We start from the raw sequence: 18070 nt of genomic DNA, 5'->3' as shown, positions 1-18070 counted from the left end.
TCTATTTTATAGAGCAACTCGACGAGTTGGAAGCCCCAAACTCGTCGAGTAGAGATCATAAGGGTCGTGTATTTTAAGTGACCTACTCGACGATTTGGGAGGCCACAACTCGATGAGTAGGCTGCTACATGTGAAACCCTAATTACCAGGGTTTGCACCCTATTTAAACACCTTAACCCCAAGGTGTTGGCCTTATTTCCAGCCTCCAAGTCCCTAACCCTAAATCTCGAAACCCTAAAGCTATTGTGAGTGATTGTGAGCCATACTAAGTGTTTTAGTGTGTACTTGAAGCCATTGGAAGAAGGTAAAGCTTGAGGACACAAGAAGGAGCTTATAGATCTAGAATCCTTGCCTCATCCACGACATTTTGCTGGTATAAAGCCTGAGCATTGCCTTATGGTTATTTAGATCTCCATTTTGGAGTTCCTTGCTTTTTTTGGTCCAAATGTTGTGAATCTTTGGATTTGGACGTCCCAAGTGGAGAACACTTCAGATCTAGGGTCTTAAGGGGTTTTCATGGCATAAAGGTGCCAACTTTATGGCCATGGAAGTCCCATGCAACCTTTACACCATCATTTTGGCCTTTTGGAGCTTCTAATGGCCATGCATGTAGAGAAAGCTGGAACTTTACATGATCATTTAGTCGCTAAAGTCCAAATCTATGATATCATGGTTTATCTTATAGTTTTGGTTGTTTTTGGATCAAGAACTTGGCCTTTTTGGGTTAGGGTTAGAGCTTACTTCTTTTAGAGTGGGTTTTAATGGGTAAAGTTGGAAACCAACTTTACCCTCCTAAATGTATTTTCGGCCCAAATCTGGAATATGGGACTTGGATTGAAGATTAAGGGCTTAACGCATTAAGAAGGGTTAACAGACTGAAGAACTTGACGAGTTCATAGAGGAACATGATGAGTTGGGCTGAAGTGTCCCGATTCTGTTAAAAGGAAGAACTCGACGAGTTGAGGGAGGACTCAACGAGTTGATTTGAAAAGGCACGATTCTGAGATTTATGGGAACTCGGCGAGTTAAAGGATAACTCGACGAGTTGAGTCAACTTGGAACGTTGACTTTGTCTTTGACTTTGACCATAGTTGACCCTAAAGGGTTATGAGTATGAAATGGTATCTAAGGGGTTGTTTTGTTTCAGGGAGTGAGTAGAGCTGATTCCGGAGAAAAGACGTTTCAACTAGCATCTGACATTGGATCTGAGTTTTCCTCCTGTTTGAACGGGTCGAAGGCACCAATGCCGACCCGTATTTATGACTATATGTGTTCCACACTAAGGTCCAATGTCGGGCGGTGCCCGATGAATGTTTATATGTTTTCCGGATTACGATCCGATCTCGGGCGGTGCCCGAGGAATGTTTGTATGCTTGATGTCTTTGTGATTCTTGCATGTGTCTATATATGTATGTTCCGGATTACGGTCCGATGCTGGGGATGCCCGAGGAATGTTTGTATGCTTTCCGGATTTCGGTCCGATGTCGGGCGGGGCCCGAGGAATGTTTATATGTTTATATTATGTGATTATTCTATGTCTATTGTTGATATGTTTATATGTACACCGAGCTTTGCTTGATGCCGGGCGGGGCCCACAATATGTTTTTATGTGATTATGTGTATGGTATGTGGTAGTTTGGGGAGACTCACTAAGCTTCTTGCTTACAGTTTTCAGTTTTGGTTTCAAGTACTTCCGGTAGCAAAGGGAAGAGCTCGGTATGACTGCATTGCACACACCATGATGTTTTAGCATGGGATGTTTGCTCTGATATATTTGACATACGTTTTGATATAGATATACCGTTTATGATGTTTTGAGACACTATGACTTATGTTTTGATGAAATGATTTTAATAGCTAAGGTTTATTTATGATTTAAAAATGAAATTTTTGGTCATTAATTTTGGGAAGTTTCATAGGGTAAAAGAACAAAAATCCTGTATGAATCCTAATCCAATTCCATATAGTAACAAAACAATGATTGGTGTCTATAATGAGCTCATAACCGACACTACCACACGAGATCTCTGCAGCAACACAAAAGGGATCATCCTAAACATCATCACCAAAGCTTTTTCCACGTTTTGATATACATAAAATAGAAACGTTAATGCCAAATTTGACTCATCAAAAGATCGTTGTAACTAACAATATGTGGGCGGGATGTCTACCCGTATAGATCAGTGGTCGTCGATCTATACCTGACATTTCCACACTCCTTATGGATTAACGGTTATACAACATAGGACATTCACTAAGATTTGTGCTCTTAGTTTAGAGAACAAAACATAACTCATATAGGGAAACTCGACTGTGTTGGATCCTAACAATGTGTCTAGGCATCCTAATCCTAAAATTTTTGTTATAAGATATGTTGAATACTTATAATTTTGTTGTTTAGGGATAATCTTTGATTAAAGTCTTTTAGTACTTGAGATTCATAAGACTTAAAGGATTTCCAAATTTTATTGTCCGTCATGACGAAATTTGGACAACATAACAACTGCTTTTATAATATTTTTTAGGTTTCAACTAATGTGAAACCAACAATTTCCATAATAATTGATAAGTTACATAATTTCCTAATAAAATGATTCTTAAATATGGGAATCAATTATGTTATCATATATGGCAAACTTCACAATTTTAGTAAAAATGTTTTATATTTTTATAATAATTATAAAATTATATTAAAATTGTTCATTGAAATCATTTTTACATAATTTCATAATTATTAGTTGCTTTTGGTTATTTTTGATATAATTATTATGTAATTGTTCAAACATCGTTTAGATTTCAGGAATACACTTACTTTTGTATATAATTAAGTTGTATTACATTTTTAATTATATATAATATCTTTTTATATATTTTTAACGTGTTCCAACGTATGTATCACAAATAACATGACCTTTATAAATCATCAAATATGTTGTACTATTATTGCAATAAACTTATAATCTTGTGATTTTTCTTAATATATTTTTTTTCATATTTCACATAAAGTATAAATATATATTCTTTTAACACGCGTAATAGATTTATTGGTGGTTTATCGCATTTTAGATTGCTATTCTATAACTTCAAACCAATAAGGGAGGAGGGAATCGTTCTCTCCCAACCCACTGAACCCACTTCCACATCACTTTTTCTCTTTTATTTTTCTTCAACTTTCTCAACCCACAACACACAGAAACTCTATCTTTTTGAACCCACTCAACCCATTGAATTAAATAAAATACAAAACAATCAAATGTAAAATCTTAATTAGCAATAGAGTTACCGACAGTACCACTCCCGCTTCAACGAGTTGGTTAATTGGTTTCACCAACCCACTTCATCATCTTTCTCTACTTTATCTCTCTCATTTTCTCTTGTACCATGTTTTTTAAAACTTGTACCTTAGTTGTTTTGTATTTTTTTTAATTGAGTGAGTTGAGAAATATATGATTTCCGTGTGTTGTGGGTTGGGAAAGATGAAGAAAAATAAAAGAGAAAAGGTGATGTGGCAGTGGGTTGGGAGGGAACGACTCCCTCCTCCCTAACAAGTATGATGCATTTTAACATATAAAAACTAGAAAATCATCCAGACTTCATTAAACACGAATGCATTCTACCCTAAATATGAAAAATTTTAAAAAATAGAGACAGTAGAAATTCACCCTTGAAGCATGAGATCTATCTAGATTTGTAGTTGGTTCGTCTTTTTAGAATCTTGACATAAGAAACCGCAATCAACACCCTTTTCAACTAAAATTAAACCATGGGGATCGTTTTGTGATATTTTAAACTAAAGGGGTTGTTTGTAATAATTTAAAATCAAAGGTTTTTGTTAAAATTTAAATTAAATGAGATTGTATTAAATCCAGAATCTAACTTAGAGGGGTTACCATCCGGTGTTGCCCTCCATCCTTGACGTTGAGGGTTCAAGTTTCGTCGTGGACATAGGTGAATTTAAGGTGTAGTTTAGGAATAGCTTAAATTTGCCGTTTCAAAAAAAAAATGAGAGGGATTGATTTTGATAATTATTTCAACCGAGGGGTTGATTTGGTTATATAAATCAAACAAAGGCTGTTTTGATTTAAAAATACAACTGAAGGACTGGTCTTGTCAAGTAGGCAAACACAATTAAAAAAAGGGGGATGGCTTCGTCTCCATCAAATGGAACAAGGAACGACGAAGGCAGTCGATGGGAAGCTCTGGCGTGGCTGAGAAATTATGAGGAGGCAAGAGCCTCCTTCCTCCTATTTTGTTTTTCAACTGAGTCACGGAAGAAAAGAGGGAAAGTGGAAATCAGGAATAACAGCAGTAACTGATGGTGTTTTGGTGTGGCTTCTCGGTGTGCTCCGGTCAACAAAAATAAGAGAGGCAAGAGCTTGTTGCCTCTTTGATCTCATCAGAAAAAAACAACCACCACCCGTGGTGTGTTCTTAACAACAAGTACGGAAAAAAAGTAACAAAGAGAAGGGAAGAAGTTGAGATCGAGATCAGTAAGAGAAGATGAAGGCTGTCATCCCCGGAGAAGGTCACCGGTTTCTTCCTCTTTGGTCGAGAATTAAGAAAAGAGAGGGAGAGAAAGATCATTAAAAAAATGATTGTGTACTCCTATTAGCTTCCAATTTAAGCCATTGTTGAATTATTGGAAAAGTATTCATTGACTTTTTAATATATATTTTAGGTAATAGTTAAAGCAACGTATTTTTGTGTGTTATAAATCTCGTTTCTCGATTTCCATGCCATCATATTGTCTCATAATTTTTTTTAAAGTGAATGCATATTATAACGATCGTGATGATTCCAGCAATGCAGATGGAATTCAATTCCGAAATACAGAACTCCGAACTCCGGCAAATGGCGTTTAAAGTTTCGCGATTAATTGCATCTTATTCGTTAAATTTTACGAATTTGATTTTGTTCGAGATTAAAAATACCATAAAAGTGAAATTAAATAATAAACCATATTATGAGTTAAAAAAACATGATTAAAAGAAATTTATGAGGTTCGTAGCAATTTCAAACGAAGTAGTGCATAGTTCGTTTCAGACAATCAGATAAATACTGATTTTATAATTAAAAAGGAGCGTAACTTTCTCATACGATCTCCGTCTTCAACGTTCTTTATATCCGTAGAATCAGGAGAACATAATCTTTTCAAATTGATCATTAGTCCTAGGTATACTCAATGCAAAAGTTTATTTTGAAAATTTTGATTCGGTCTTTATGATAGATGGTTTGTTGACAAGTTTGAGACGTTCTAAAAATAATTATGAATATAATATCTTTAAAATAAATTATAAACATAAACTTACACACAATTGGTCGTTAACGGTTCACAGTGGTTTTGACTGTCAAACTCTAACCAATTTTTTTTTTCCAATTGTTACACATCATTTTAAGGTTTATTGTAGTTTGGTCCATCAATAACCAATTTTCCAAAAACTCACATTGGCCCACGATAAATCAATAGCCCAACACTAACATAATATATGAAGCCAAACATGTAAGGTTCGAAATATCTAGTGAGGTGTCGAAGTACTTTTGGGTCATGATAGTGTCGATGTCGATGTCAAGCACTTTGATATGTTTGTATTATGTAAGTCAATTATAAATGTTGAAGCTTAATTGTCTAGTCCTTACGTATTTTTTTGTATGCGTCTGTATCACCTTATAAATACGGTAAGTATATGAGTCTAGAGTAGCTTTTGGGCTTTGAGTTCTTTACTCTCTTGTTTTCTTGTATACTTGTTCAGACGTAATCAATGAGCCAAACATAATTTATTTACATATGTGTTCTTAATGCTTTTGGTTCTTGATTTTGCTCTTAATACTCGATTCAAACACACTACAATTTGTATCAAAGCAGGATACATTCAATCATTTTTGGTTTTCTCATCTTTTTCTAAAGTTTTTTAATCGCACATTCTGATTCAAAAGATTTCCGCACTTTTGATTAATAAAACATGTTCTTATTGATTGATTTGTTTTGATTCTGCAATCATTTGATAGATCGAGTGTTTTCTGAACAATTTGTGATAGATTCATCCGCTAAATCACTTTTTCTGAATCTTATCGTCACTTTTGTCCATACAAAAATGGCAAATTTCAATATGAACCCAATGTCTAGCTTTTCTCATCTGCTTGGATCTTCCACTAAGATTCCAATGCTTATTCCAGAGTACTACGGACAATGGTCAGATCGCATGGAGGATTACCTTAGCGGAATCGATGAGGATCCATGGAGATGTTTAATTAATGGTCATGACCATCGAAATATGTTTGATCAAGTCGGTAACGCAGGTTCAACTTCTGGTATGGCGTCTCAAAAGGACAAGTGTGAAGCAAATGATAAAAAGTGTCCTCGTGAACTTCGTGGTGCTCTACCACCAGTTTTTTACAATTTTGTTCGAGGTTGCAAGACTACTAAAGAGATCTGGGATACTTTGAAGGAAAAGTATAAAGGAAGTGAGAAGACGAAGAAGAGCTCAGTGAAGCAGTGCTTACTAGAACTTGAAGAATTTAAGCAAAAGCAAAGTGAAACCATCAAACTCTACTATGATCGCTTGAATGAGTTGATATTCATGTGCAACCATTATGGAGTTACACACTCAACTCTTGAATACAATCTCACATTATCGAAGGGATTGCAAAAAGAATGGAGGAATATCAGCTTGATGATAAAAACTTAGCAAAACTTCAATGGCTATTCATTGGGAGACTTGTATAATGTGCTAAAAGCTAATGGGAGCGAAATCAATGAGACTGTTGAAGAAGGGAAGATGAATCGGGGAGGTCCACTGGCCTAGATGTTGAAGGTGTCAGCAAAGGAATATGAGATTGAAGTTGTTGAGCAAGTTGGTTCTAGAGATGAAGGATTCTTGATGAATTCAGAGGATGAGGCTGTGGCTTACTATTCCCACAATAAATTGAAAAAGTTATTTAAGAAGTCTTTCAATCCGAAATACAAAAACAACAATGAATTCAAGGGAAACACTTCATTTGGGAAAGGAACAAGAGTGGAGTCGAAGGAAGAGAAGAAAGAAAGCAAGAGTGTTGTTAAGAAGGCTGAGAAGAAGTTGAAGGGAGATTCAGGGTTCGACTGTAATTACTGTAATGGTGCAAATCATCTTGCAGTAGATTGCATGTTGAGAAAGAAATAGGAGAAGAAGGAGAGAGTTAAAGATGAGGCATACTATGTCGAAAGGCTGGAAGAGGTGAGAGCAAGGACCAAAGGATTGTCAATGGTTGCGAAGGGAGGTGTTGAACGGGATGGAACCTACCAGATATGGTCATCTGGTTCCAACGGTGAAGAGATGAGAAACCCTACCCATGGTTCGATGTATGCACGATTCGAAGAGGACAGTTCAGAAGAGGAAAACATAACTGGGAGATGGTTCGTGTTAATAGGAGCAGGCAAGTGTCCTATGTCATTGAAGGTATGTTCTCTTCTTGAATCTTTTAACATTACTTCAAGTTCTTATCTTACTGTTTTATCTGGTTTTGATGATACTCTCTCTTAAGTTAATGATATGCTAATCTATGTTAGTAGCGAAGCTGAGCGATCAAAAAATTTCTTGCTAGATATTCAAAAACACTTGGAGTCTAAGAAGAGTTGAATAGATATTCTAGAGCTACAACTGCATAATATTACTCTAGATAGGGATTCGGTTAGGGCAGACAATATTTTGTTAATGAAACAACAAAATATTTACTGTAACAGTGCTAAAAGATTGCTTGCAAAACTAACTGAAATTCATCATTCTTAGGACATATGTAAAGAGCAACATAGGAAGTTATTTCCTTTCTTAGTATACGAAAGAGAGAATATTGATGCAACTTCCTATGATTGTGAAAAGAAAATATCAGAATTTGATAAAAGTACCTAATGATTCATATGCTTATGGAATTGTTATAAATGATGAATGCTTGAATGCTAATGAATTAGTGCATATTGTGAATGTGACTCTTTCTAAAACTGAACAAGTCAAAATTTTGAACATGATTGAGACTTCGACTTTCAACTCGCAACAAAATTTTGCTGATATCGAAGATGATTATGACAATATCAGTGAAATTGAGGAAGAGGAAACTATTGACTGTTCTCAATTATCTGTCATTAATGTCACTTCGATGGCCAAGGGAAAAGAAATTTGTCATGATTCAATGGAGAAGGTTAACACCGACCAACCCTCTACATCGAAGGTCATGAATATGACCAAGTGGTTGTCGATGATTATGAGACTGATAGTGAAGAGGATGAAATTTCGATTAAAAAAACTATTCCCCGACTTGCTGTCGAATAGGTTTATGGAGAAACAGATCAGTTTGAATAGGTGATGAAAGATAAAGGTTCTCAGTATCTTGAATCCAAATCAGTTGTATATTCATCTTTCAAATGCACCGATGCAGTTGTGTTTCCAAATCAGGTGTTTGTCACTACAGGAAATGGTGACAATGTGAATCCTGAGATAAATAAAATTGTTGAAGAAGATAAAAAAGGTGTGACAAACGAAGGATTCTTCTCTAACCAAAGCACCATTGAAAATACTCTAAACAAGAACTCAACGACTTTTCAAAGACGAATACCGAAACGAGTTTGGGAAGTAAAATCTAAAATATCAAAACTTGATGTTCAAACAAATGAAAATGTATTGAAAAATCAAAAGACAAAGTCACAAATTTTCAACGAGAATGTTTAAAAAGTTGCAAAAGAGGAAGGTGTTTCAATGTCAAAAGCACGAAATAAATTCTATTGCAAAAATGTCAAGACTTTTAAAAAACATAAGGTTTTTAAGCAAAAACTGTCTGAACAAGTTAAGTCATTTTATCAAAATAAGAACTTTGTTCAAAATAAGTCCACTCAAAAGCAAAATGATTTTCCAAATGATCAATCTAATGTTCACAAACCAGTTCGAACTCCAATTGTTCAAACACAAAGAAATGAGAATTTTGTTCAAAATCAAAGTCCAAGGGCTTTGTTTCAAATTTTCAAAATGAGAGGTTTGCTCAAAACAAAATTCAAAGAAATGTTGGAGAAAACAAGGTACAAAGAAATTTCAATCAATTTCAAGGTCAAAGAAGTTTTCCACAAGGACAAAAGGTTTTTAATCAAACATCAGTTGGTTATAATAAGCAATATCAAAAGTGGTTTCACAATTCTCCAAATCTATCTTTTCCAAAACGAAATTTTGAAAAATTGGAAGTAAAAGAGAAGAAAAATGAATCGTTTAAGCCAACAAAACCACATCTTCCAAATCTAGAATCAAAGCAGAAAGTCAAAGCTTCTTTTGTGAAAGGGAAAAATGATGTAAATAATATCAATCATTGGTTTGAAGGCAAAGGGAAGCAATACCAATCAGGAAAGTTCTTTGAAGAGATAATTCAGTATGCTTACAAAAGCTACTTCAATGAGTCACAAAATGGTAGTTCATCATCATTGAAATCGAATCCATTAGTGAAAAGGTGGAAAAAAATTCCTATGACAGAGGTTGAAACACAACGAACGCTTGATGGAAAAGGTAAAGTCAGTGTCGAACCTAAACCACTAAATGATTACATTTCGATGCCCAACTCTGTCGAAGTTGACTTAATAGACAGTATAAAGTCAAAAGTTTGAAATTGGGTACGAGGTTCATCATTTCATAATGCATTTCAAACTAATATCCAAGGACCCAAAAGCCTTGGGGACCTAAATTCTTTTAATTGATCTCATGTACTATGTGAAGAGCAATACGATGGACATTGGTATATCAATAATGGTTGCTCTCGTCACATGACAGGTCGAAAGGAGAATCTGCGCGACTTTCGAAGTTTGGATAATGCTGGAGTTGTGAAGTGTGGAAACAATCAAAAATGCAAAGTGAAAGGTTATGGCAAAGTAACAAATGGAAAGTTTATAGTGAACAGGGTGGCATATGTCGAAGGCTTACAAAACAACTTGATAAGTGTTTCGCAACTTCTTATGGGCACTGACAATCAAGTAGTCTTCGATGAAGAAGGAAGTGTCATCTTTAATAAAGAAACAAAGGAAGTTTTGCTTAAGTCGAAAAGGAAAGGTGACATGTTCACACTCGGCATGAAGCCCATTGTAGGTGTTGATGGGTTTTGTATACTACAACATCCTATGGTGCACATACAACCCTAAATACATTGGATCTATGTTTTCACTAATTATACATGTAAATGGTTTCCAAGGTATTAAGCCTATAACTAGCATGCAAATGGACATAAACAATACAAGATACTAGTTAGAGTAACATACCTTTTATGTGGCTTGAAGTCTTGATGTATTTGGTATTGCTAGAAAGACTTTAGCCTTTAAGAACTTAGTGCCCCAAGTGTTGCACCTCAAATGGAATCACAACTCACCTAGGACAAAAGTGACTCTTGAAAGAGAATTCCATGCACCAAAACACCCCCATATTTCTCTAAGAAAAAGAGCACTTGCAAGTGGCAATTATGGGCAATGGAGTATGTATTTATATGTGATATTTCAAGGGTCACGGTTATAACCCAAATCCATACCCATGGGTATTATGATCCATGGTTCATGTGGCCCAACTCTTTATTAGAGATGCACAAACACAGGATCTGATCCGATCCGGTTTCATGACGTCACACCGAATCCGAATCATCCCAAAATCCGAACTGGTTTCAAACCGGATTTGACCGGTTTTTCGACCCCCGAATCCGAATCGGTTTAATCCGATCCGGTTAGGATTCGATCCGATTTACCTTTTTTTTTAAAAAAAAAAAACAAATTTTGGACCTCATATATAACACAAACTGCAACATAGGTTCATTAAAATAGTTAAAACATACATCAAACGTCGAATTAGAAAGAGTTTTCAGACTAGTTAACTAATAATAATAATAATAAAGTGGCGTTATAACATTTAGCCAAATAGAAATAGTTTTTGTGGTCTTCCACTTCGTGTCGCCTTCACTAAAATATTCTTCAACCGCCACGCAAATAACTAGGGGTCTCATCAATACCATATTCTTCATCTTCGTCTTCGTCTTCATCGTCATCGTCTTCGTCTTCCGGAGGTGTTGATAAGCCTTGTGCATATTCTTCATCCATGATCTCTGGTTCAACATTTTGTGGTAGTGGGCCTTCTAGTGATGCCAAGTGTTGTATACGTTCCACCGAATCCAAGTAATCCTTCAAGCAAACGCAAACCTCTACCGCAACCGGGGTAAGATTCGTCCTCAACTTTGATTAAACTCTACCACTAAAAGAAAAAGCGGATTTCGAAGCTACCGTGGAAGCTTGGACGGTTAGTAAATCGCGGGCCATGACGGAGAGAATAGGAAAGTGCACTTCCTTTTCTCTCCACCAAGCCAAAAGATCCAAAATTTTAAATTGTGGTGCACTCATGAATTTTAAAAAGTTTGACCCCATATAAATTCCAAGTTTGCTACTAGGGGTTAATGTGCGTGCTCTTTTGTTTTGTTCATCCAAAAGGTAGTTATAGATGTCGATATGAAAATCCGTTCGACCCCCACCACTATCTGATACACCAGTAGTAGAGTTGGTTACACTTGCAAAAGTGTTTGACATATTGCCATATTTTGTAGCGTAAATGTCAAACAAATTAGTAAAAGTATTATTAAAACAAATATTTCACTTCTTTGTTCAAAACGCTCTTTTGTTTTGTCTCATTGGTCTCGTAACCAAAACAAATATTTTACTTCTTTGTTCAAAACGCTCCAATTGTGCGGAACTCAACCATAATTCATTTAGTAACAACGGACTTGTAGGGTAATACACGCCCGATAAAAAAGTGGTTGATTGTTTAAAAACTTTTAACATATCCACAAACTCTTCCATCAAATCCCAATCATAATCCAAAACCGGGTTTTTTCCTTTTTGAAATTGTGTCGTAAAATAATTGCAAAACGATTCTTTGGCGTGTCAAACTTTCAAACATCATGCATGTTGAACTCCATCTAGTGTCAACATCCCAATGAGGACTATATGGAGTTACGTTACTTGAAATGGCAAATTTTCGATATTTTTTCCATTGTAGCTTTATTTTTTCCAAAAACTCTAGTTAACACAGTTTTGAATTTTTCAATCGTCGAATCAATCATTTTTAAACCATCTTCTACGGCAAGATTAATAATGTGACAAACACATCTAGTATGAAAAAACGAGCCATCCAAAATAGGTTTATATTTTTCAATTAATCTTTTTGCGTCGGCGGTATTGTTACTTGCATTGTCAAACGAAATAGAGAAGATTTTGTCGTGTAAATTATAAGTCTCTATAACGCTTACTAAAATTGCAAATAATCGTGCCCCCGTGTGAGGATGCGCAAAAAGTTCAAAAGCAATAACTCTTTCGTTCATTACCTAAGAAGAGGGATCTATCCAATGTGCCGTGACGGTAAGATAGCTTTTGGGACAAGTTCCGGTGGAGGACCAAACATCACAAGTTAAAGAAACACCGGTTTTTATATTTAAAAATCCCAATTGCATATCTTTTTTGGATATATCCCAATACTTTAAAGCATCACGTCTAATAGAAGTGCGACTTACTTGCCGGTATTGTGGTTGCATTTTTTCCCGCAAAATCCTTGTTAATCGTGGGTTGTCGAAGTGGTTGAAAGGCAAGCCCTCTTGAATGACGAACTTGAAAAAGCTTTCACGAATGTCATCATTGTTGTAAATAAAGATCGAACCGTCGGGAGTAATATTTGGTTGATCCGGATCGCCTTGACCTTTTACAATCGGACACGTTTTTGTTGTATGACTCGTCAACGTACTATTGCCATCTTTTCCCAAACACATCCCGCATTCCTTGCACCTTGCTTTTTCTTTCCCGTTCGACAACAAACACAAATCATAATGTTCCCACACATCTTTACTCCGAGTGGTTGGTAAGATTTTAACCACCGTTGCATCCGACTCTTGACCCGCGGTAGAATTTCGGGAGCTCATTTTTTGGAAGATTATGAAAATAGAAGTATAAAGTAGTAGAAATTTGTGTAAAATGGAAATGGAGAAAATGGCTTGTATTTATATGTGTTTAGAAAGGCCAAAAAGTCAAGAAAAGTCAAACTAGCCGTTTTTTTGGTTTCCAACGGCTATAAGGAATTTTTTTTTTCAAAAATTCCCGTTTTTTAACGGTAAAAAAAAACCGGTTCGGATCCGGTTTTCGATCCGGTTTGGTCCGAATCCGGTTTGCGATCCGGGGTATAATCCGATATGTAGTCCGAAGCGAGGAACCGGTTTGGATCCAGTCATCGGATTAATTCGATCCGGTTCAGTCAAATCTGGTTTTGACTATATCCGGTTTCCGGATTGGATCGGATCCTAGACCCGAATCCGGTTTTTGTGCCCATCTCTACTCTTTATGTATTCATACATAAACTTGGTCCAACATGGATCATAAGCCCAACACATAGTCCCCATAGATTTAATTAGTCTCTTTTGATCACTAAATTAATTCCAAATTAATTCATGATCAATACTAATTAAAACATATGATTTCATATTAATATATTATAACTTATAATATATTAACAAATCATACATAACCTTCTCTCAAGAGTCCATCCTAACAAATTGTCCTGGTGTTATGCAACACAAACGGACCATGCTACTCTCGGGTCGAGTACATACCAATAATAGTTATGGGCTTAGACATCTAATCCAATAGTCTCCCACTTGGATAAGTCTAAAACTATTATTTCAAATATGACTCTAAGACCCCGACTAGCAACCGTAGCTCTTAAAAGCCGCTGTCGAACTCTGACCTAGTCAATGACGTGTCCATAAGATAAGGGATCCTATATTCCTCCATTCTAGATATCATATGGACTGAGACATGGATTATAATCATTCTATCTGTCCATTTGTTGTTTCTCGATTTCCGATTTATGACGACCGACTAATTGAACAAATCAAATCAGTCCAGGCCTGGCCGAGCACTTACGTTTGTCATCACCAAATCATCGAGGGCCCACATATATCGCTTTTATCCCTCCAAGGGTAAAAGGAATGGATAAACTTCGACCCAAATGTTCGCTTTCACTTACTCATCAAATTACACACAACGATATGTTTTATAACAACCAAGTTACTGGTTGTGTTTACATATGTCAATGTGCAACCGACGCGCAACTACAACTCACACGTCTCTGTTTGAAGAATATAAGATATTATCGTCTCATGATTACTCGTGATAAAATCCATGAAGTGATTCAAATGAGTGTGGGTTTAATCCAATACTCGAATCTCATTCCAGGAGCACTCATGAATGTTGCAACAACTTTTGTTATGTCTAAACACTTTAGACATCTACAAACCCAATTCATGACAGCCTTGATTCATATCTACTTCCAATGTACGATTGACTGTGGAGAGTTTGAATAACCTAGTTATTCGGGAAGTGAAAACATGCAAAGTGAAACACAAGAATAATCGAATCCAATATGGTCTCAGAACTTATGAATATAAATAAAACACATTTTATTTATCACCATATTGATTACACATTATTCGTTGTATAATGTTTCGATTTATCAACCTAATACTTGAATTAAAACAATAGTCATGCCATGCTCCAAGCATGCACACTATGTTTGTCCAAACAATAGTTATGCCATATTCCAAGTATGCACACTATGTTTGTCTATGATCCCTACTCTGTGAAATAGACCAATTAAACATGATTCCAATGATGCTCATTTCACAATCCCAAATCCTTATCGCAAATGTAAGAATACAATATTATTTGCCATTTACTGAAATCTGTTAGATTCTAAACTTATATGCAAAGATCCTCTTGTAACGACTATGCACAAAAGTCACAAAGACTCGACAACAGACATTACAAAGTATTCCAATGGAGAGCAATTCCATGGAAACGAAGTCTCACATTCAAAGTACATTCCATTGAACATACTTCATGCATTAAGTTTTCTAATCTTACACAGATTTAATGAATAACTTCCACCTATGGAAACATTTCCACATTCCCATTTTGACTATCACTTCTGAACAAGAGTTTTCTCCTTTCAGAATATGTCAACATGGTCCTTCAATATTAACAATATACTTCCAATTGTCCATGAGCAACCAATCTTTGGTAAACCTTTTGTCCTCGACAATTGCTTAATCATGTTAGTCATATCCAATTCTAGTACTTTTTCCCTCTTAATGCCCTAGGTATTTGGAAAAATTTAGAAAGGATAAATATTATAGCACATGTGATCGATCCCATACCCGAAGCATATAGGATACGATTCATGATGTCTCACATAAAGACATGATCCTAGACCAATCCTTTGCTACAATATTTTGTATTTGCCATGTTTTCATAATACGACTATGAAGAAGGATGCCGTAATCATAATCGAATTTTGAGAACGCAATATATATAGAATTTCCTTATGTTGAACCATTCCAACGTAAAATTCATATATATATGCTTGACTAATGATGATTAAAATCTCAATCTAAGCTTTTAGAATTGAAATGAAGTATAATTTCCTCTCCTTAATTATAGCAAAACAAATTTTCAAACCCTGCAAAGTCATGAATTGAGACTTTTGTTTTCTATAATTAACACTTAACATAATAATCATGCTCCCACTCACATGATAATTATTAGCATAACACTTATGCTCCCACTAGCTATGACATGTATCCAGAAATTAGCTGGACTTCTAGAAATCAATACTTTATTGACCTTCTTACCAAAGTTCAGATTTCTGATACGAGATGCTTTGATAAGACTTTATCAAAATCATACACCTTTCCTTAGATAGCTCACATGTGTGTCTAAACAATTTTTTAGAACTATGAAAAGGGATGCCGTAATGATAGTCTCAATTGTTTAGACCTTTGCTAATTCTCACAAGTCCATGTTAGTGTGCCGGTTAACCACACACGCTCCACTAACAACTTTGTGAATGCAAATATCACAATTGCTATCTACTTAAAATCTACTTAGTGAAAGCGTTTCCTCACCATCATTTTCATGAATCGGAGAGAAACCTTATGACACTTAGATTTTATGGTGTATGTGTTCCTATCCATGTGAATTTGTCATAACCACAAGAGGAGGTTAGTGACAAATCCAAACTCATATGGATTGAACTTGTTTAATCTTAACTTTTTGTCACCTGGTAGCACAAGGGCCTACCATTGCTTCCAAGTAGTTATGCAAACAACTGAGAACTCATAGAACTCACATGCATAGTCAACTTTAACTGGAATGGGCACATATATAAGAATATGTCAACACGATAGGTTACAAACCTCAAGTCGTGTGCTAGTGATAACCAACATGTTTTATTCTTGATTAGTTCTAGAAACTTTTTCAAGATCTTTAAGACTCCCACTGACCTCTTGACATATAAGATTCTCTTGTCAAGAACCATTCCTTGACAAAATAAATATTCAAGAGTTAGTGTGGATTCTTATCAAGATAAACACTTCACTCAGTTAGTCTTAGTTGGTCTTTGTTTTACCCAAAAACATCACAACTTACCAATTTCAAATGTACAAGAGTAGAAGACATTTTACTCTACATTTGATAAGTGTTTTAAACCTTCTAAGGATTATTTCACTCAAGTTACAATCTTAGAGTATGACTCTAAGACTTATTTTGGAACGATGTATGATTCATCCTTTTGATTTTAACCATTTCAACAATTCACGATTCCTCTTATTAGTCAAACAAATGCACTAAGATGTCCTTAGAGGATTAATTGTGACATGGTTTCATAATCACCAAGATAATCATAAAACTAGATACTCAAGTACTCTCCCATTTTTTCAGATTGGATAAACTTTTATCTTTCTGCCTAATCTTATTCTTCTTATTCATTCTGCCTTACATTGAAACTTTTCAAATGTTTCAGAATTATACTTAAACTTGTAAGTATAACCATATTTACTAAACTTTAGTAAATCATGACGAATAGTCTTATCTATCTTTGTGGTGGACCTGATCAGCGCACAACCAAGTGTATCCGATCTCCTAGTCCTTCACTTGACTCACATATACATGTGATCAAGGAATTAGTCTTAATTTCCCAAAGATGAAAATTCTCATTCATTATATAATACAAGTTGCATGATTCCAAGTTTCTATCCAACTGAAACTTGGGTGATGAGAATCTTTCCTTATTTGGTAAATTATGACACTACCACAAACGACAGAATCAAATCCATTTTCCAATATTGCTATCAATGCAATCATATAAACAACCATTTTTCACAAATGCCATTGTAAGGATATTTAAAATAAATAAAATTAAAACCTTTTCTTTTATTTTAAAATTTGCGGAAAAAAAACTTATCCTTATAATGCAAATGCATATGAAAACAATGTTGTTATTTATTCCTAGGCAATCTATCCCAACTCTTAAGCAACAGCTCAAAATTTTGATCACCGAACCATGCGATCGAAATACATCTTCGCAATCAGAATCAACATATTCTTCCTTTAAGCTTCCTCTTTTTTTCTTTGATTCTTAAAACATCAAAATGCGACCTACTCACATCATGTAACAAGAATATCAAAATAGGAACTTAGTAGAGTTAGATAGTGGACTTTACCCGAAGTAGAGTTAAACTTTTTGACTTTACCATCCTTATGACCTTTCCATTAGGAAGAGAAAACTTTTCTAGATTTCCAATGTTACCGTTGTCAATGTCCATGGAAGTTTGGGAATTCGATCTTCCAATCAAATTTGCTTTACCAATGCTCCAAATCGTTGCTGATTCAGCAGCATCAAGCAAATAGGTAAGATCATTAAGGGTCATGTCATGGTCTATCATATAGTAGTCCTAAAGGAACTCACTATGTGACTTAGGAAGTGATTGAAGAACCTAGTAAACAGCCAACTTCCTCAAGACCTTGACACCCAACTCTCCTGGCTTGTGAATATGTGACTTTCTCTCCAAGATGTGAGCACACATAGACGTTGCTTGCCAATAGGGCTTGAGTGACCTTGAACTTTTCAAGAACTTGTGGGTTAAGGAGAATAATTGGAGGAGGTGGAGGAAGTAAAGTATGATTTCCATGATCCAATCGCGGGACATCATCTTCATT

At 35.4% G+C, this 18070-nt stretch overlaps 1 protein-coding gene across 1 annotated transcript; it reads right to left on the bottom strand.

Moving 5' to 3' along the window:
* Positions 1 to 12354: 12354 nt before the first annotated feature.
* LOC145164860 (zinc finger BED domain-containing protein RICESLEEPER 4-like) lies at positions 12355 to 12942 on the bottom strand. The gene has a single exon (XM_079083524.1). The coding sequence runs from the start codon at positions 12940 to 12942 to the stop codon at positions 12355 to 12357; it is 588 nt and encodes a 195-aa protein (XP_078939650.1).
* Between the last annotated feature and the right edge of the window lie 5128 nt (positions 12943 to 18070).

This window comes from Lactuca virosa, chromosome 3 (genome assembly GCF_052849685.1).
Source record: "Lactuca virosa cultivar CGN04683 chromosome 3, Lactuca_virosa_CGN04683_v6, whole genome shotgun sequence".
NCBI classification, from domain to species: Eukaryota; Viridiplantae; Streptophyta; class Magnoliopsida; order Asterales; family Asteraceae; genus Lactuca; species Lactuca virosa.
The sequence above is the reverse complement of the archived record's forward strand: the minus strand, read 5'-3'. Positions and strand labels throughout refer to the sequence as shown.